At 37.2% G+C, this 22001-nt stretch overlaps 1 protein-coding gene across 1 annotated transcript in view; it reads left to right on the top strand.

Annotated features, from left to right (window-relative positions):
- LOC128625250 (metabotropic glutamate receptor 7) overlaps positions 1-22001 on the top strand; it is a 147329-nt gene that overhangs the window by 44510 nt on the left and 80818 nt on the right. Inside the window, exons 2-4 of the mRNA XM_053653444.1 lie at positions 3721-3856; positions 4156-4310; positions 19208-19345. Of these exons, the coding sequence (XP_053509419.1) occupies positions 3721-3856; positions 4156-4310; positions 19208-19345 (429 nt within the window). The remainder of the gene's footprint in view (positions 1-3720; positions 3857-4155; positions 4311-19207; positions 19346-22001) is intronic.

The raw sequence follows: 22001 nt of genomic DNA, 5'->3' as shown, positions 1-22001 counted from the left end.
CCAAAGTACAAACAAAACAGCAAAAACAAGAACCACTTCCATGGAACTATGGATATGCGGCAAGGACCATACAGACCATACAGACCATACAGACCATACAGACCATACAGACCATACAGACCATACAGACCATACAGACCATACAGACCATACAGACCATACAGACCATACAGACGCCATTTACAACAAAGCTTGGCAATGAGACAGAACAACTAGAACTTAAATAGTGGTGCTAACAAGGCATAATAAGACACAGGTGAGAATGATTGAACATGTGACCAGATCATGTGACATGCAGGGGCTGATGGGTAGTGTAGTTCTACAATGACAAGGTCAGTTTATTTATGGTATGTAAGAGTCATAGCTGGTCAAGTAAGGTTAAAAAAAACAAAACAAAACAAACAAACAAAAAAAAAACCACGGACATAAAAACCTTTTAACCTGGCAATTTATTCCCTTCTATTGATAGCATATTATATTATATTAGAATTTCTGTAATGGTTTCTACTTTTTTAGCAGTTATGTATCACTCTAAAGTCAATTCATTTTTTTTTTTTTTTTAATTCCGCATCATTTTAAAATGCTTGATTCTGATTGGTCAGATGTTTTAATGTTATCTTTCCTATAATAGGAACATGTCTTTCTTATAGTAGGAACATAGACTTGCATGGTGTACGCTCCATATAAACAGATTTTTAAATGTATAATCACTGAAATGGGGATGTTTATATGTAATTTTTAGAAGGAGTCTCCAATGTCAAAGCTGTGTAACAATTAGATTTGTAACAAGTTCTAACTTTAAGTTTTCCAACACATTGAATTTTTCAGGACAGGGAGGGTTTTTAGATTTGGGATTTCTGTGTAACATGAAAAGCTTTTTTTTGTTTTTTTTCTTTGTTTTGTCTTTGTAGCTTCATGAGAGAGGGAAAAAAGAGGGGAATATTTGAGTTTTGGCTTTTCATGTTTGACATGATGCATCATCAACATCATGCAATTTTGACATACCAGTAGTACACTGAGGAGCTTGCAATTTTTCAAAATTACCACAGATTTTCCTCAGATTTGGGACAAGATGTTTCATGTGACATCATCACAATGCAAATTAAGTCAAAGCCCTCTTCGAGTCATGTGCATCGAACAGCTAAAAGGTCTCATTTACCAACAAACATCATTGCAAAAGGTGTCAAAAAAACCACCACAAAATCCTGTACGCACTGTAATGTACATCAGTATGGAATAATTCAGCTGCTTTAGGTGTTATGTTAGCATCAAATTTTATGAAAACTGTTTTTAAGACAGCTGAGATGTTGGATAAAGCGTTTATGTCCGTTTTCAGTGCGTATGTAGCCCCATGAACACCACCCGTAAGTTCAAAGCTACCCAAAGTTGAACTTTTGTACTGTCTCTAATTTTAAAACATGCAACAAAAAGAATCATTTTAATCTATTTCCTGCACACCTATGTGGATAATCGCACTCGATTTGCTTTGATGACTCACCTTTTCATATGTTGTCAAGGCACAATGCTTTGCAAGTGTGAGTCATGGAAAGAATTCAGCAGCATTGCATGATTAATTATAATTGCTATCTGCAGGGCCTGTCGATGTCAATTTAGTCAAGCAGAGTACTGTCTGACATGCTTCAGGAAGATTGTGATTGGCCAGTTAACATTAGTTGACAGATCAATTTAATCATAGTGGGGTTCGAGGGGATTGAATTCCTCTCACATTTGTGTCTTTATTCAGAGCAGTAAGGCTAATGTGTTATCATGCAGTGACCCTTAGACCTGCCATGTATTTAAACATGATTTGTACCACCTGATTTGATATTTTACCACCTGATTTATGTCTATTGTCATGTATCTTTGGAAGTTCCTGTCATGGTAACCTGATTGTTTTAATATTACTTCCTGCACTTACAATGTACTAGCCTAACACCACACTATACGATCTCTGCTTCCACCTCCATGCTTCTTTTCCAGTAATACCTGAAGTTTTCTATAGAGCAGTTATTAAATCATTTCAGTTAGTTCTACATCAGTGTTCTAGTGTTTCTTTAATCTGACTTTCCATAAGTTCCCCTCCATTTCCGCTTCAACACTCCACTTCCGCTATATAATGACTGGAGCAGAATGAAGTTCCTCCATGAATATTTGGAGTGATTGGAACGTAAGCGTGTAAAATAAAGACTTTAGCTGGGAAGACTGTGTGGGAGTCCTGCCAAACTCCTCGAAACAGCCAAGATGCTGCAGGAGCCAGGCCAAACTTTTATGGCCTGACTTATTTTATGCATTTGGCTTTATTGCATTTCCAATTTTCTGAGTCCATGCTTGTAGAAAACGTGCTACTGCTGTGACAGGAGATAAAATCTTCATGTGCCAAATACCAGTGCTCAGAATCATATAAAACAGCTGGACGATTTAGAATCAATGACAATCAAAGTGCAAGCAAGTAATTAAGCCAAGTAGTATTTAACATTAACAGTTCAGCTCAGAGTCTGAGAATCAAACACAGTCCTGGTTTATTATCTCTTGATAGAAGGAGACTTGAGATGACAATGATTCCAAATGATTCTACAAGCCACAGGATGAAACACAATGAAGCAAACGAATTGGCAGAAAAGTCATCTGATTCTGGAATTTCTTGACAGTCAGATGAAAAATAATTATTGTTTTTTTTTTGTTGTTTTTTTTCCCCCATTACAAGCTAAAATAACTGTCTAACATTAGCTTGGTTGCAGACGTTGCTAACTACTAACAACTAATATAACATACTGATATCTACTTCTCTAGAGGTTAACCTAAGGCAACTCGAAAGAACATTAAACTTATACAGCTCTGTGTAGCTGGCTAGTTTAACTAATGAAATTAAGCTATTATATTGTGTTATTAATATCAGTATTTTATGCTAATCAAGTTGAAAGGGTGAAAAACATGGTGGTGTTTATATCTATATACATATATATCTATATATATCTATATATATATATATATATATATATATATATATATATATATATATATATATATATATATATATCTATATATATATATATATATATATATATATATATATATATAGTTAATTACTTATCACCTTAATTACACATTTATTTTTATTCTGTATGGTGCAACTAACTGAACAGTGCGGCTAATCCTGTTTTCACCAGGTGCTATTAACACCTCAGTGTTAGCATATTCATCTTTGTTTCCAATAAAAGACATGCTTTTATATATGAATGTTAATGAATGTTAATTTTATTTATACTAACTCCTTGTTTCCAAATTAAGGGGCAAAGATAGTTCTTGTCTGCATTGGTCTTTATCTGTCAGATAGTTACCAAGCTATGGCCAGTCCATAAAAGATGATTTAAAGAAAAAAATATTCACAGAAAACTGCACAGAAATAAAACAGTAAATTCAACAAGTAAATTCTACTGCCTACTGTCACATGGCTGTGTAGTAAACTAAATATTTGTCACGCATTACATACCCTACTACATGCTACTAAAGTAAAAGATGAGTTCAAGCATCAGAGCCATATACACTTACTCAGTTTATGACTTAAGATCTTGATCTGTCGGCTTTGCTTTTGTAATGAAGCAGCTATCATGTCCTTTAATCTTATCCTCCTCTGAGACTTGATGCAAAATTTACTATAAACAATATTCAAATTCCAGAGCTTAAGCGCCCTCACTAAATAGACCTTTCTTTTCTGTCTAGGTGGAATATGCATCGCCCAGTCCCTGAAAATTCCACACGACCGTAAACAAGCTGATTTCGACAAGATTATTCGGATGCTTCTTGAGACCCGTCAGGCACGAGCAGTGATTATGTTTGCTTATGATGAAGACATTCGGTAAGCCTTTGTTTACTAGCAACCTCACTACCATCTCCTTACAGAGAACTGGAATAATTTGACTGATTTTATAGTCCCAGACCAAACTCTGAAACTTGTAAACAGACAATATGTCAAACTAGTTTGCAAACTACAGAAGTTTATAGTTGCACTATGAATTATGCATGTCAATATCTCTATATGTCAATATCATGTCAATAGCTCTACTTTTGTGGAGAACAATATTCTTCATGCTATCTGACACTCCAAAAACCATAGTGGACCTCAGCATTCTACTGACTGTGTGGATATTCTTGCAGGGAGATTCTTAATGCCAGTAAAAGGGCTGACCAAGTGGGGCACTTCTTGTGGATTGGGTCCGACAGCTGGGGGGCGAAGAACAGCCCGATTCATGGCCTGGAGGATGCAGCAGTAGGAGCCATCACCATCCTACCGAAACGAGCCACTATAGCTGGTATGATTATTCTGTTATGTTCTACTGCCATACAGTAGATGCACCCATATCCCATAAGAACTATGAAATTTGATACATTACTTCTGCTGGGAAATTTTAAAATCAAGTTATAGCAAACCTGAACTGTGAAGGAAAAGCCTTGTACTGTCTGAAATAAAACCCAGGTTTGTGATGCAGAGATATTTGATTCAAAGTTTAATAAAATCATTTTCCTGTCTTTATAGCATACCTGCAGAGGTTTTGAACATCTCGATTAATTTCTACAAATACAGACTGGATGGTATATTCTCAGCTGCACAACACAGAAGCACTAACATGCTTAAAAATCAGATTTTGCTATTCAAACACTAATATCAAAGAGGAAATCTGGGTTGTAATATGGCTTGTTTGAGAAGAATACAGAAAACAGTCCATCTAGGATTTCTACAATATTGCTTTTTCCCTGCTTTGTGATTTTCCTTTTTTTAAAAAAAAATCTGGATTGAATTATCTGGATTTCATCATCTAGAATAGACAGCCTAAAAAAACAACATTTCTACCATTTCAGGGTGTGATAATATTACCAGCTGTGTAGTCAGGAACTGCTTGCTGGCAGATGCAAACACAAGAACTCAACTAGACTGTAGATACAAATGTGGCCATTGAGAATGCACATCAAAGGAAAAGGGATCCTACTTCATGCGGTATCACGAGCATGCTGCGGGTGCAGGGAAAACAAGACGAGTAGAGGGCAGTCATATTTCATTCGAACAAACATGGGTTGCTAGTAGATACAGTAGTTCTGCCAGGACATACTGTATACAGCATAAACTCTTTTTCCAACCAAACGGTGCTATTTCTTGTACTGAATCCCGTGATCTGCTTGTCCTTGTATTAGGGTACAATTTAAATTGCAAAGGTTGGTAGGTCAGGTAATATAATATAATCAGGATAGTCATCAGTGAACATTGTGGCAGGGGAATATTTTGTAGAGACGATTAAATCGTTATATATATATATAAGGCACAAGTCTTACTCCTTACTTCAGAAACTTGATGGTTCCTCATGGATCTGGCTCTCCTGCCTCCATCAGTACAGTTAGTCATACTGGTCAGACATATTTTCTAGGAATGGCATAGTGTTTCCCTGTTGGTCATAAACTGTATCACATTTGAGAATGAAACAGGAAATTGCCAATCCCTGGTGCAGCAATGAATCTGAAGGGAACACTGGCATGCTCAAAACTGCCAAACTGGTTTGCTCAATGCTCTCAAGCATACCAAGAGACCTGAACTTTAACAGCCCTGGCCCAAGGAATTGCTCAGCCTGACATTCCGACCAGACCATGAGTGCTGGGTTAATAAATGAACTGCCTTTACTGATGTTTTGTTGTGATCCTCTTGTGCAGGGGCAGATACTGATTAATGGTTTATGGAAATGATGCCATGGAAAGAAGAGGAAGGAATAAGTTACAAATTAGAGATGGGTCCTGCGAAGAGAGAAAAGCCACCTGCAATTGTATCTGATTGTATCTGCCATTGTATCTGTACTGAAGTCAATAACATTTTCTGCAAAAAATCTCTTGAATGGACCAGGCAGTTGGTTGGTCAACTGTTAAATGGCTATTATTGATAAAAGGGTCTTTGAAACTGATTTTGAATTTGTAGGTGTTTCAATCGTTCCTTAAAATCTCCAGGAATACACTGTAGTCTGAATGAGTTGTGCAGGTATTGCTATCCAACAAGCCAGCCATGGAGAAAAGACTCTCGCTGTGACTGACCCTTTTTCCAGCACGGCTTTATGTCATGTGATATATCATGGCACTTTTTGTAGTGATAAAATCTCTCTGCTTGTGGCTTGTGCCTGCTTGCCATGTGTTGATAAGTGCACTAACGTTGACTTTTTTTCCGCCGTGCCTTTCTCAATACTGACAGAGTGTTCCGAAAAAGAGCGTGGAAAAAGAAAATGTTACATTTAAGGCTGGATCTTGCCCAGTGAAATAGGTGTTTGAGAACAAACAATAACATTATTCACACAAGATGTGGTCAAATAGGATCTAGAAATGTGTCACCTGGAGCGACACCATGAGAGTGATTAACGTTTTTATTTTTATTTTTATGTGGTGTAACAGTGACAGGGCGGACAAATTTGCTATTTGGAATAGACTAGTGTGTTTTTTTGAAGTGGGTAGTAATACCTGTCCCCAGCTTCAGGGTTCCTGATTCGATCCAGAGCTCAGCTTATTGATTGTGCGGAGTTTTTCATGTTCTACCCGTTTCCAGTTTGGTTTCCTCTGGGTCCTCCCATTTCCTTGCACATCACAAAACCATGCAGGAAATGGACAGGCTATGCAAAATTGTCCGTAGTTGTGACTGAGCATGTGAATGTATGTTCATGGTGGTCTGTGATGGAATAGCTCCTAGGAACACCGGCTCTGGATTCACACCGAGCCTGATCAGGATAAAGCATTTCAAGTCCCCACAAAGTGCCTTGAAACGTGTAGCATTATTTGATGTGTTGACGTGATTTCCACTGAAACAGGAAGCCAGGGTGGGACATGTTGACTGGCTCCTCCCCCTTTTTTAAATAGACAATAGAAACCTACAACTGTTAGGGGCAGGACACTTCAGATTCTTGAGAGAATTTGATTATAGAGAAAATCTGATGAGAAGCTGAAGTGCAGAATGATGTCATCAAAATTGCCGATCCGTATTGGTGGTAGAGAGAGACTGTACATTTTTTAATACGTATATATTCTAAATGCAAATTTTGTCATTGTTTTTGAGCACACTACCTTATAAATAACCTCAAGGCTAACATATTCATACTAAAAGCTACAAAACTTCAATTTTGATTTCAAGGGAACTTTAAGATGAACTGGGATTTATGGGGCATCCCCACTCAAAACCAGATTACTTGCAAATGGAAACGTCTGAGCAGACCTTGTGACCTTTCAATTCACATCCCATTTGGTAAGCTCATTTATTTACTTCTGCCTCTGTGTAACACCCTTCTGCATCTGGAAGGCTTCTTCAAACCAGTGAGAAGCACATTATCCTTTGATCTGGTGCTGACGAGAATATGCAACAGCTTGTGCACTGACATATCGTCTGTGTATCCCAACAGAGTGAACAAACAAAGTGGGAAAAATGACGTCATCTCATTTAAAGTGTCTGCATTTTCCATCTACAGGCTCTGCGTGTTATGCAAAGCTAATGGGTTTGGCCTACTTAGTGCATGAAAGCAGACAAGATTTCATTTCTTCCAATGCTTACAACAGACTGTATTGTCACACTGTAAAACATTAACATAACTTCATTATCATAACAACATAGCGTTCAAATGGTTCAAACACAGAAATTCAAGCTTTGCATGCTGGCTATACATTTTTACCACTCTCCACTCCTATTTTTCACAGCTATGTTGATGTCTGCCCCATTACAGTGCTAAGAGGCATGGTGTTAAGTGAAGTGGTGTACTGTAGCACTACAATGGCTGCTCATTCCCCAGTTAGCTAACTCATGCTGAAGTCTGGCTGGCAGCCTGTCAGAACATATAGCTTTCTCTGGAAGAGCGCTAAGTGAGCTGAGCTGACAAACAGTCAGGGAATCGGGAAGGGATCGTGGAACATGAGAACTAATCGTGATCTCCACAACCCACCATGTTACATCACCAGGGCTGTGTTATACAAAAAATCCTACATAAGTTAGTCCTAAGCAATATAAATAATCAGATTTTTTTTTTTTTTTTTTAGATATTAATAGTGAAACAATCAAATATGATTTGAAGTCTCCTGCTAAATGTTTTTGGTTGTTGTGAGCTTTTCTGGCTTTTCCATTTTTTTTTTCTTCCACTCTTTGGTGCGGTCTTGTGTCTGTATCCCTAAACATTTTGATACATTTTATCTCTTTATGCAGCTTTATGCATTCCTACATAAGTTAGTCCTAAGCAATATAAATAATCAGATTTTTTTTTTTTTTTTTAGATATTAATAGTGAAACAATCAAATATGATTTGAAGTCTCCTGCTAAATGTTTTTGGTTGTTGTGAGCTTTTCTGGCTTTTCCATTTTTTTTTTCTTCCACTCTTTGGTGCGGTCTTGTGTCTGTATCCCTAAACATTTTGATACATTTTATCTCTTTATGCAGCTTTATGAAAGGGTAACAGTTTCGATATTTTATACTTCCAATGACTTCCAAAGACTAATTCAATCTCTCAAACTTGAGACTGTGTAATTTATTTAAATTAAAGGTCTTTAGGTCATTATAGACACCTTAATTGGGCAATAATTCTATAAATTAACTAGCTAATGATATGCACGGTGGCTTAGTGGGTGGCACGTTCGCCTCCAGGGTCCGCGGTTCGAGTCCTGCCAGGGCCATGTGTGTGCGGAGTATGCATGTTCTCCCTGTGCTGCGGGGGTTTCCTCCGGGTACTCCGGTTTCCTCCCCCAGTCCAAAGACATGCATGGTAGGCTGATTGGCGTGTCTAAAGTGTCCATAGTGTATGAATGGGTGTGTGAGTGTGTATGTGATTGTGCCCTGCGATGGACTGGCACCCTGTCCAGGGTGTACCCCGCCTTGTGCCCGATGCTCCCTGGGATAGGCTCCAGGCTCCCCGTGACTCTGAAAAGGAGTAAGCGGTAGAAGACGGATGGAGAGATATAGATTATATATATATATATATATATATATATATATATATATATATATATAGAGAGAGAGAGAGAGAGAGAGAGAGAGAGAGAGAGAGAGAGAGCGAGCAAGAGAGAGAGAAGAGAACAACAACTTTGTACCCACCGATGATTGACCATTTATTGGCATCATTGTGGTTTTGACTATGGTGTCCAGGCTCCTAATAGGTTCATATAGAGCACAAAATGTTTCTTTTCAGCCTTATAATGTAGCCTTTCAGTCATCAGTTTTAATCTAGGCATTAAAGTAGCAGCAGGGACTCAGTATTCCTCAGTGACCTCTAGCTGGGTCTGTTTGTTTTGGCGCCTATTGTGTGTTGTCATGGATGGCTTTTTGACAGCAAGAGCTCTGGAATTGTTATTGCACAATTTGTGCATATGAACAACGATTTATAGAAACACACACATACACATGCTGTTAGCTGCTAAAAACAAAAGACATTTTATTTCCAGACACCATTTTCTAGCAACATTCAACAGAATGCAGTGCAGATATATGACATCACTGTGCTGAGTTAAGGCTGAGATTGTGCTAGCAATTAACAAGATTTGGTTTTGACAGTATTAGCATGAAAGTTGAAGAAGGTAAGTGAGCTGGACAGGTTACAGGTCTGCTGCATCACTCTATTTAGATAAAGATGAGGTAAAGGCTGAATATGACTAATGTAGTACTAGATACAGGTGTTTCTCAGAAAATTGGAATATCATGGAAAAGTTCATTTTTTCCCCCATAATTTAATTAAAAAAATGGAACTTACATATATTCAAGATTCATTACACATAAAGTGAAATATTTCAAGCCTCTTTTTTTGTTTTAATCTTGATGATTACATATTACAGCTCATGGAAATCAAAAATCCAGTATCTCAAAATTTCGAATAAAGAATTTACAATACAGAAATGTCGACCCAAGAAGAGCTCTAATCAGATAATTAACTCAAAACACCTGCAAAGGTTTCCTGAGCCTTTAATCTCTCAGTCTGGTTCAGTACACAAGTAAATGCTGCATTTCATTTGGAAATCAAGGTCCCAGAGTCTGGAGTAAGAGTGGAGAGACACAGAATCCAAGTTCCTTGAAGTCCAGTGTGAAGTTTCCACAGTCAATGATGATTTGAGATGCCATGTCATCTGCTGGTGTTGGTCCATTGTGTTTTCTCGAGTCGAGAGTCAATGCAGCGTCTACCATGAGATTTTAGAGAACTTCATGCCTCCATCTGCTGAGAAGCTTTATGGAGATGCTGATTTCCTTTTCCAGCAGGATTTGGCACCTGCCCACAGTGCCAAAACTACAGTACTAGTAACTGGTTTGCTGACCATGAAATTACTGTGCTTGATTGGCCAGCCAAATTGCCTGACTGTTGTATTGACATTTATTGTCAAGAGGAAAATGAGATACACCAGACCCAACAATACAGATGAGCTGAAGGCTGCTATCAAAGCAACCTGGGCTTCCATAACACCTCAGCAGTGCCACAGGCTGATTGCCTCCAAGGAGCCGGCCAAGTACATAAACATACTTTTCAGAAAGTTGTATTATAAATTCGTTATTCTAATATTTTGAGATACTGGATTTTTGATTTCCATGAACTGTAAGCCGTGATCATCAAGATTAAAAAAAAAAAAAAGCCTTAAATTGTTCACTTTATGTGTAATGAATCTAGAATATATGAAAGTTCCACTTTTTGAATTAAATTATGGAAAAATTTTTCCATGATATAAATTTTTTTTGAGATGCAACTATATCTTAAGTTTAATCCAAACTACTGCATTGCGATTCCCCCAAGCTATGTAGTTTTCCCTCTTACAAAAGTGCAGTAAGCTATATTTTGGCTGAAAATAAATAATTAATTGTCCAATGCTTTAATAATTTATCGCCTAAAACATTTTCCTTTGTGTTAAATTTCCTAGGTGTTATTCATTTTCTTCCATACTTCCTCACTTAGTGCCATAAGCTCACCTCTAGCTACATTATGGCTGTAATTAATTGCTTAATTATACATCTACATCTAAAAATCTTGAAGAAAAATCCCATCTAACCTAGCAAAAAAGCTAGTAAAACCCATTTTAAATTACATACAGTCATGTGAAAAAGAATTTGCCCCATCCTGATTTCTTCTAATTTTGTGTATATCTCATACTAAATAGTTTTAGATCTTTAAACAAAGTACAACATAAAACAAAGACAACCTGAATAAACACACAGTACTGTTTTATTTATTTATTTATTTATTTTATTGAAGCGAAAAAGTGATCCAGCACCTGTCACCCATGTGAAAAAAATTATTGCCTCCTTAAACTTAAAATCTGTTTGTGCCACCTTAAGCAGCAATAACTCCAACCAAATGCTTCTGATAACTGGAGATCAGTCCTTCACTTAATTCTAGCACTAGGATTTACTCCTATGCTTTGGATCATTGCTGCATAATCCAGTTGCACTTGAGTTTCAACTTACGGACTGAAGACCACACATTCTCCTTTAGGATTTTCTGGTAGAGAACAGAATTCATGTTTCTCTCAATTTATTCCAAGTTGCCCAGGCCCTGAAGCAGCAAAGCATCCCCACACCATCACACTTCCACCACCATGCTTGACTGTAGATCTGATGTTCTTTTTGTGGAATTCTGTGTTTTTTTGTGGAATTGTGTGGTTTATGCCAGATGTAACAGGACCCCTGTTTTCCAAACAGTTCCACTTTTGACTCATCAGTCCACAAAACATTCTCCCAAAAGGTTTGAGGATCATCAAGATGTGTTTTGGCAAAATTCAGACGAGCCTTAATGTTCTTCTGGGTTAGCAGTGGTTTTCACCTCGCCACTCTTCCACAGATGCCATTTTTGCCCAGTGTCTTTCTGATAGTGGAATCATGAACAGTGACCTTTATTTATGCAAAATAGGCCTGTAGTTCCTTTGAAGTTGTCCTTGGCTTTTTTGTGACTTCCTAGATCAGTAGTTACTGTGCTCTTGGAGGAATTTTGGAAGGTCTGCCACTTCTGGGAAGATTCACTACTGTGCTGGGTTTTTCCATTTGGAGATAATGGCTCTCACTGTGGTTCTTTGGAGTTCCAGAGCCTTTGAAATAGCTTTGTAACCCTTCCCAGACTGATGTATTTCAATCACCTTCTTCCTCATCATTTCTGGAATTTCTTTTAATTATGGCATAGTGTGTAACTGGATAAGACATTTTGACCAGCTTCATACTGTTAAAAAAGTTCTGTTTAAGTGTTGATTTGATTGAAAAGGGCTGGCAGTAATCAGGCCTGGTTGCGTCTAGTCAAGCTGAACCCTATTATGAATGCAGTTTCATAGATTTGGGGAATTAGTAACTATGGGGGCAAATACATTTTGACACAGGACCAGTTGGCATTAGATAAAGTTTTTGCTTCAATAAATAACATTATCATTTAAAAACTGTATTTTGTGTTTACTCAGGTTGCTTTTGTTTTATCTTTGATTTAGTTTTAATTTCTGAAACAATTTTGTATGAGATGTACACAAAACCAGAAGAAATCAGAAACAAATACTTTTTCACAGTACTGTAGGACTTTGAGTCTGGTTGTATAAATGGGAAACAGGTAGAATTTTGTGTCGTGCATTCTATTTGAGTTAGGAGACTGAGAGAAATGCTTTAACGACAGCAATAAATTACGCTGGGAGGCCTTTCTCCTTGAAATCCTTCTCTCCTTCATAAGAGTAACATTTATCAACATATTTTCCAGTCTTTCTCACATCTGAGATGACCCTCTCCAGTTCTGATGTGTTCTCAAGAGCAATGTCTTATTTGTTTTTAAAAGATTCCTCTGTGAAATTGTACAAGCAGCTCACCTGCTGTTATTAATCATCGTGTGTTTCCTAATCAGTACTGCTCTGATGACTGCTTCAGCATGATCAATCTAAAGGTGTGATGTTCCTTTTTCCATCTGTTATGAGCTGGCTTTGCAAGAATTGAGTGCCATGAGTGCATCGAATGAAACGGAGATCCAGAGTGATGCCTACACACATGAGTGCTGGTCATTTTCATGGCCTGTTTGCTTTGCTTTTCCCCCCTGAAGCTATGAGCCTAATTTCAGGCTATCACGTCATGGCATTACATGGCTTGTTGCTATTCTTTAAAAATCCGGTGCGTCATTGCAGGCTTAGTCACTTTATTTGAAGTGTCATTAAGCCCAGACATTGTCACATAAGGTTTCATACATGGACTGGTATAATAGCTGGATAGTGAATGATGCAACTCTCTGGATCTTGTTATGTTTTAAAATGTAAACTGCCACTGCAGTTCGATTCAACTGATTCAGTTTAGAATTCAGCTCATATAGCTTTGAACTCTGATTGGGAGGGGCAGGTTTCAGACTATATCCTTTCGAACAACATCATTCATGTGAAAACAATTAAGCAGTTGCACAAATTTTGTGTGAGGATACTTTGGGTTTCCCACACTTAACCAGAGTATTTGAGAGAGAGAGAGAGAGAAAGAGAGAGAGAGAGAGAGAGAGAGAGAGAGAGAGAGAGAGAAATGATCTTTCAACTGATGCTTTTGGGAAAGTGATGAATTAACATGACTTAAACATAAGGCAGAATACAGTTCAAAGTAAGTATTAAGAGTCTTGCACAAGAACCCCCACAGGTTTTCTGGCAACCCTGGGATTTGAACTAATAACCTTTTAGTCATTTAGTCTAAACCACTGAAACCCCACTGATACCCTGATATTATGCAGGTGCACATCCTAAAACTTTTTCCTGTATATTTAAGAACCATATTAATAGCTACATTTCCCACACAGGGCCATGACCAGACTTTTATCTGGACCACAAAACACCACAGAATGCCTTTGATGAACACATCCAGATCCAGCTGCCAGAACAACCTAAATGAGAAAATACCTCAGGCATGATATGGACTAGAACGTGCAGTCCATATACTTCCAGCCCGAAATTAAAAAATCGATATGGTTGGATGGATTTGGGCCATTTTCAGCGCAGATTCCAATTGCACTGAAAACTCAAATGTAGCTGATTATAACTGAACCACTTTTGGCCCACAATATACTTGCCATAGGCATAACTCCGTATTATTTGCTAAACCGCAGATGAACCCAGAACCATCTGCTCTATGAGTTGTCAGTTATGATAGGACGGGGGCTGTGTGTACTTATAAAGTCTTAACTTGTTTAAAAATCACATACATTTTGCCCCGTCTGGTAGAAAAATGTAAACTACATTTTAAGCGATTTATGGTGTGTTCAAAAATTGTATTTACAAGTTGAATGCACATGAACGCCACCACAGAGTCGTCATTACGAGTGGGGAAACTCGGGATTTATCATTTAGGAAGAAAAAGTCTCCAGATTGGCTGTGACTCCTGCCAGTCTCCATCCAGTAGACTTCTTTTGTGCTTTAGGTTGATTCACAGCAACTGTGAATCATATTCAGACGTAACCAACCTGCTGTGGTTGTCAGTGGCCTTGAAAATAACAAGTCTTAAAATGTATGAAATTTAATTTAAGGATATCTGGAGACACCCTGGGTAAGGGAAGTGGGTTATATTATATGATAGATCAACTTTGTTTGATCTACGATTTACCAGACTGTTATACTGCCCTTGAGGTTTTATTTTATGGCAAGCGCTTTCCTGGGCCTCATACAGTAAGTGCATTAAACCTGAAAAGATTTGTTGAATTAACAGAGTGAACTGGATTGACAAGACCAGGAAGTGTCACTGAGGCTTTTACAGAATGCTACGATTTGATATTGTAGTTCCTGGAGTATGAAGTCACATTGGCATGACAGCAGCTCTGTTTACGGAGGTGTTTACTGACTCAGACGGATGTAAATCGCAGGTCAGGCTGTTGCTTCAATATTTTAGGAGACTGTACTTGCCAAGGAGCTTTTATGTGCTTGGAGCTTTTAGCATGACAGCTAACAATTTCATTTATAAGAGATTTCATGATAGAGCCTGTCGTTAGAGAGGAGCCACTTCACTCAAGAGGCATTCTATAGGAGTGGGGGGGATACATCAACTACATCTCAAAGCCATGGAAATACATTAAGGTGCTAAATTATGAATGGGAACATGTGCAGTGATGGATCTTTTTCACATGCCATTTCTATTACTCTTTTTTTTTTTTTTAAACGAGGCCTATATGGCTAAACCCTGCTCCCTCGTGCATTTCCACTAATATAAAATGGGGTCAGGATCCTATTTTAGATACAGTGTTAATATTTATAAGTGTGTGTCATTGCTGAGTGGCAAGGACAACTTTTGGCTGCCATTCTGGAGCAAATACAGACTCGCCTGTTAATTGCTGAGCTTCACAAATGGTGGAACAGCTGCAGAAATGACTGTAAACATCCAAAAAAAAAAAAAAACCTCACTGTTTTCTGCAGTATTTTTTGTTATTTTCTGTTAGTTTTCTGCAACAAAAAAAAGTGACTTTGAACAGAAATTGACACTCAAAACTAGTCATGGAAAGAGTACTAAACACACTGACGCGACTAAAAGTACAGCTAGTGTAGTAATAATTCATGTAAATAGGAGTTAAAGTGGCGATCAAGTAAGAGTAAATAAATCTGGTGAAAATCTACTCATATAATTACTTTTACAAATTACTTTGTGTGTCGATATTTGACGTGACATGTTAATTAACCAAGTGACTGATGCTGAAGTGAGTACCACCACAGTGTATAAAGCAAGGAAATGTTAGCAGGCTAGCTAAACTTGCTAACTTAGTCAGATGCTGTTGAGGTTCCAGCAGCTTGCTAGAGCAAGTGGTTAGCTAAACCATGTTAAATCATGCATGTTTTAGCTAAATAATCAGATGCCTCTTACACATTATCCATTATCCTTAGCATTACCTATAAACTGTAGCAGCACCTAGATATATTTAACACATAAGGCAATGACTACCAAACATAAAAAGCTAGTCTTTTGCACTCAGCTAGCTAATGTCTTGCCCGTCCATGTTTCTGCTGACTGGATGAGAGTGGATGAGTTTCTGCTAGATGAGCTTCTGCTGAATGAGAAATTGAATTATTCAAAATTTGCCCATATTGCCTTTTAATTGTCTTAAAATCTTCTGAAGTTAAGTGATTATTAATTTTAAGTGTCTATCTGAGCTGTAAGAGAAATGTTTAATCCTATAAATGCAGTGCATGAATGAATCTAATGAGTCCACAGGATCTGAATTCTTGTTTCCGCCTGTAAATAGACAAATACTGAGAAAATCGTCCCTTTTAAACACAGCTCATTTCTTCAAGCTGCCTTTCACTTGAAAAAAGCAACTGAGTTCACACAGCTTATCATCACTCTAATACTTGGTCACATGGATAAGCATGCTTTTCGGTTATTAGCTGATGGCCAAATTGAGGTCTAAATCAATGATCTCTCCTGACATACAGTCAATGTAATATTAATACATTTGTCTGTAGCTACCACATAGTCTCTCACAGATTTATACTGAAATACAGGGTATCCCAAAAGTCTCCATACATATGGGAAATTTAATTTTCTTCCCAGGATTTTCTTGCTTAGTTTATATGATATATATGATATATATAGACAGGTGTGTGCCTTTCCTAATCATCTCCAATCATCTGAATTTACCGCAGGTGGACTCCAATCAAGTTGTAGAAACATCTCAAGGATAATCAGTGGAAACAGGATGCACCTGAGCTCAATTTTGAGTGGCATGACAAAGGCTGTGAATACTTATGTACATGTGCTTTTTTGTTTTTTTATTTTTAATAAATTTGCAAAGATTTCAAACAAACTTCTTTCACGTTGTCATTGTGGGGTATTGTTTGTAGAATTTTGAGGAAAATAATGAATTTAATCCATTTTGGAATAAGGCTGTAACATAACAAAATGTGAGAAAAGTGAAGCACTGTGAATACTTTCCGGATGTACTATATTATATATATATATATATATATATATAAATTATAAAATACTGCCTTTGGGTCATATTAATTTGCACACATGCAATCAGCATTCCCAAAGAAATGACTTTCAGGTTTGGTAAATCAAACTGCAGATTTAAATTCATCTACTTGCACTGACCTGTATTTTAGGCCCCGAATTACATATTCATTGAAGCACACAGGCAAAATGGACAAGCCAATCTATTTAGGTCATGTGAAAGACGCAAACCTCTAGGAGCTGTTAGTAAATTAGGTAGCAAGGTGGGCTATTTATTTATTTACTTATTTATTTAAAATTATGCCAGGAACATAGCCAGAGGTCCATGATTGTTATTTATTTATTTATGTTTTTATTTATTTATAACTCAATTTAAGTATTTTTTTTTACAATACTGTTTTGTTACAGTACTCAAAATGACAACACCCCATTATCAAAGATATTACATGATTTAATTTTTATAGTTCTTGTATTGAATGGTTTTAATCCAAACTTCAATAACTCAAAAACGTGCACCTTTTGGATCTAATGTGTTACTGAAAAGTTTGGGAATAAAAACCTCCAATAAAGAGGCAAAATATTATTGCACAAATTTGAATCATGAGCCTAATATTTGAATAGTTGTATTATGTAGAAAGGGAGTCTATGGAATTTACTTTATATTTAAAACAGTACCTGGCCATGAAAAGTTTAAGAACCCCCGGCATGTGCAAACCTAGAAAAGTAAATTATACTCAGTTTCTCATGTAATATAGTAAATACATCCACTTGTTTTTTGTTACTTCACCAGAGAACAGTTCTACAATGAGAAGTAAAAGAGAAAATGTCATTTTAATGAGTCAAGAGTGAACTGCCCTAGTAATACCTGACTAAACATTGCCATTTACAGTGTATCTTAATGGTTCGGTTGTTTTTTGTAACTGAATATTTGCCCTGTGTGGGTGAAGCCTAGGCATCTCAGTGATACAGGCTTGCTGTTGCTAGGGAAGGGATGTTTGATGTCCTCAACAGAAGCTGCTAGGGGCACGTTGTGTGGGTGTGCTTGATACGCTGGTATTGTGCAGCTCCGAGTCTGTAGCACAGGGTCAGGCTCATGCTTTTTTCCTCACTAAAGCTGGAGACAAGCTCTGGGCACTGCTGTTGCAGCAGTGTTGCTGATAATCCGTATCAGCTTTGAATTCCCCCACATTTATTTTCCAAAACTGAAGCAACCTGGGCCTGAGGTTGCTGCCTTTGCATTTTATGCTCTGGGTGCAAAAAATGTGGTTTGGGTCTGATAGACAATACAGTGACGCAACTGATGAGACAAGATTCAGCTTCTTGATGATGTAATAATACTGCAGTGTCTATCTGTCACACAAGTGCGGTCACAAAGTTAGAAGGCTTAAACTTTTGGTAATGGGTTTATTTGACATGCAAATGAGTAAGCAATCGTATACATTTAAAAGTATGTGCAGCACAGTAAGCAATCAGTAAAATGTTTTAACAAACCTGAGCAGAAGCATAATGAGGATTAGCAATCTGCTTGTCATGGTGCAATTTTTTTTTTTTTTTTAATGTAGAAGTTTTGATTTTTCATTCAACTGCCTCAGGGGTTATAGGAAGTTCACTTGTAGACTCAGAATATAGAATGGGTGAGGAATTGGGCGAGTACCATTTAGACGTTGTATCTCTTAAAAATTAAACCTTGTTTTGTACCTTTTTTTTTTTTACCTTGAACCTAAGACAGTATGCATTTAGCCATTTTTTTCTATAGAATTAGAAAACTCAAAATACATGCATATATTTATTTTCAATCTCTATTTTTCTAACATGGTTGATGTCATCATTCAACATTGCAATATCTCTGAAAATACAGGGGAGGAAAAATTTGAGGATTTCCTTTTTCTTGTGACCTTCAGGAAATTTGAATCAACTTCCTGTTGAACTTGGAATAGTCCAAATATGTCATAGGGTGAATGAGTTCAGGTAACAGGGTTGAATGAATGTTGGTGGACACAAACATTTTTTTATTATTATTTAATTATTTTTTTTATAACAACTTATGGATAAGGATGACCAAATTATAAAATGTTAAATGGATTCACACAAGTATTTTATTTCATGGATATGTAGTTATAGTGAGCTGGGACAGGCACAAATGCTACTTTATTAATACTTTAAGTTATTTATCTGAAACATGCCCACAAGTTGCTGTGAAGAACACTTTTCCTATGTTTAAAATGTATTTTACTTTTTACTTTATATACATATTTGTAAATGTAATATTAGTGGACCAATCATGGAATCACCAAAGTCTGTGCTGTGTTTCAGGGTTTGACACCTACTTTACATCCCGTACGCTGGAGAACAACAGAAGGAATGTGTGGTTTGCAGAGTACTGGGAGGAGAACTTCAACTGCAAGCTCATGAGCTCCTCCAAGAAAGAAGACACCAGTAGAAAGTGCACAGGTATGGTACATATCGCTTACTCTATATATAGTAGGACTAAGGTGCTACTGATTGATTGTGTATGAGGTGAAAACAGTTGATATTCCAAATTCATTGATGATCATAACATTTCATAACCAACATTCCTTCGAGTTCTGAGGGTGTTTAAGGTACAAAATGGAATAGAGACCCACACTTGTATGTGTTTCTCATATAATAGTAGATCCACTATGACCAGATTTAGGGACTTCTCATTTCCAGCATTGCTAGTTGTTGCTGTGACAGCAATTATTCTGGAAATGTTGTACATGTATGTATATACACCTATTTAGTATGTCATAACATTGCAATGTATATACACTGATCAGCCATAACATTAAAATCATTGACAGGTGATGTGAATAACATTAATTATTTCATTACCAGAGTTGGGTATAACATGTTACAATATTCGAATTACTTTTTCTGATATCGCAGTAATGTTATTTTTTAAATTACATTTTAAATTTATGTAATTTGATTACAGTTACTGATGTCAATAAAATTACATTACTTGCATTACAAATTTACTGTTAAAAAAACAATATTAAGTAAAGTGTATTTTTAAAATGAATCACTTTTTACGCAGCTGCCAGGGGCATAACCTGGCATAAAAAGATTTTTTCTTTCTTTAGCCACTTGGAATTATCCACTTGGAGTGGTTTGTCACTACTTAACTGAATGTCAGTAAAAGAAATCGAGGGTGTTTTAATTTTATATCTTCAGTGAACGGAGGTGGGACCAATCAGAAGGTGTTTACAGGAATATATGTGGAAACACTCGTGTCTTATTGGCTGACAGCTCTCAATTATGCCAAATTCATGTGCAAATTCTTGGCTCTTACAAAAAAAAAAAAAAAAAAAAAAAAATTGGTGTCTCCTGTCCTATGCTGCTCCTAGTACTTGATGAGATTTAGTTTAGAAAATGAGCTCTGTCTTGTCACAGTAGTGGGTTAGACATAGGAACAGTCAGCATTCTAACACATCACTGGCCAAATATTACTATGTGTGATGTGCATATATTTCATTAAAGTACACATTTTTAGTTATTATTGGAACTTTTTATTGTACCTTTAGGATTTTTCAAGTACACAAAAGACTATCATCCAGGAGATCCAGGAGTTTAGTAAAGCATGTTGCCAAATTGTTAAAAAGTGATATTAGGAGTGCATTAATAAAGACACCATGAGCATCTCAGTCTTGGTCAAGAAGGATTTATGGAGTGGTGGGCTATGGTGAGACGGTCACGTCACGTCACGGAGACGGTCGGTTGAGTAGATCTGGACCCTATCTTGGAAACACTAAGCATGAGGTGGGAATACACTTTGATTGGAAAACCAGTCCACTGACGGGAACTGTGTATATATACACACACACATTCACACACTCATTCACACCTATATAGCATAGACAATCCACTGGTATATTCTTGGGAGCTGTGAGGAAATTAGAGAACCCAGAGGAAACCCACATTAACCCACATTATTGTTATCTTAATAGACAGAATTGAAACGTTTTTGTAACATGAAACATCTGTGAAACATTAAAAATCTTCTTGTTAGTATAAATGATATATTTATTTTTTATCTAAAGGATATGAAAACTTTTACATTCAACCCTACCTAATACATCATGAGAAACTAGCAACCTGGTATACAACATGAAGATCCACTCTATGCTTCACATCATTTCTTGCCTGCCTGTCAACCCTGATAATTGCGCAAGAGAATGCAAGGCCCTTGAATGTTTCCCGCTTTTTGTCTCCCCATCAAAAAAGCATCAAAACTGTGCAAGGTCCGCTGCTTTTATCCTGCTAGAGATGCATATTTGAATACAAAGCAGCTCCATCTTTGAAATAAAGCCCTCAATTACATAATGAGTACTGCTCAACCCATTGCTGCTATTTCAGGCTGACTGACTTCCACAAAACCCAGCGTAGGACGAGTCTGACAGCACGATACACAGCGAGAATCTCAAGTGAAACTCAAGATTATTCATCAGAGGGCTGAAAGAATCTAAGCACGCGAAAAAATACAAGCTCAGTGTAATGTGCACCTGGGTTGAAAGCCTTGGTTCAGTGCTAACAAATTGCTTTCCAAAAATATTTTGGAATAAAATTACACTTTTAGGAAGGCATGGTGATGTGGCATGTTGCCTCCTCACAGCTCCAGGGTCTCCGGTTTGATCCTGCTCTTGGGTTACCATGTGTGTGGCGTTTCCCGTGTGTGGAGTTCTCCCAATGTCTGCATGAGGTTCTTCTAGTCTTCTCTCGCCTCCCAAAAACATACCAATAAGTGGATTAGCTACTCTCAATCGCCCCTAGGTATGAATGTGTGCATGGTCCCTTTTGATGGGCTGGCTTCCGATTCATGTTGTATCCCTGTCTCGTGCTCAGTGAACCTGGAGTAGACTCTGGATCCGCCATGTACCTGAGCAGGAAAAATTGCTTTCTGAAGGTTACTGAATGAATGAACTACACATTTAATGATATGTCATATAATTGCAGATATAGTTGACTTTGTCAAGTCCACATTGCATGTATCACTAAAAGCATATATTGTTAGTATTTTTAAGCTATTTTATTGTGTAACTGTTTTAGATAATGCTGGGGAAAACAGCCATAACATTAAAACCACTGA

Source organism: Ictalurus furcatus, chromosome 21 (genome assembly GCF_023375685.1).
Source record: "Ictalurus furcatus strain D&B chromosome 21, Billie_1.0, whole genome shotgun sequence".
In the NCBI taxonomy this organism is placed as follows: Eukaryota; Metazoa; Chordata; class Actinopteri; order Siluriformes; family Ictaluridae; genus Ictalurus; species Ictalurus furcatus.
The sequence above is the reverse complement of the archived record's forward strand: the minus strand, read 5'-3'. Positions and strand labels throughout refer to the sequence as shown.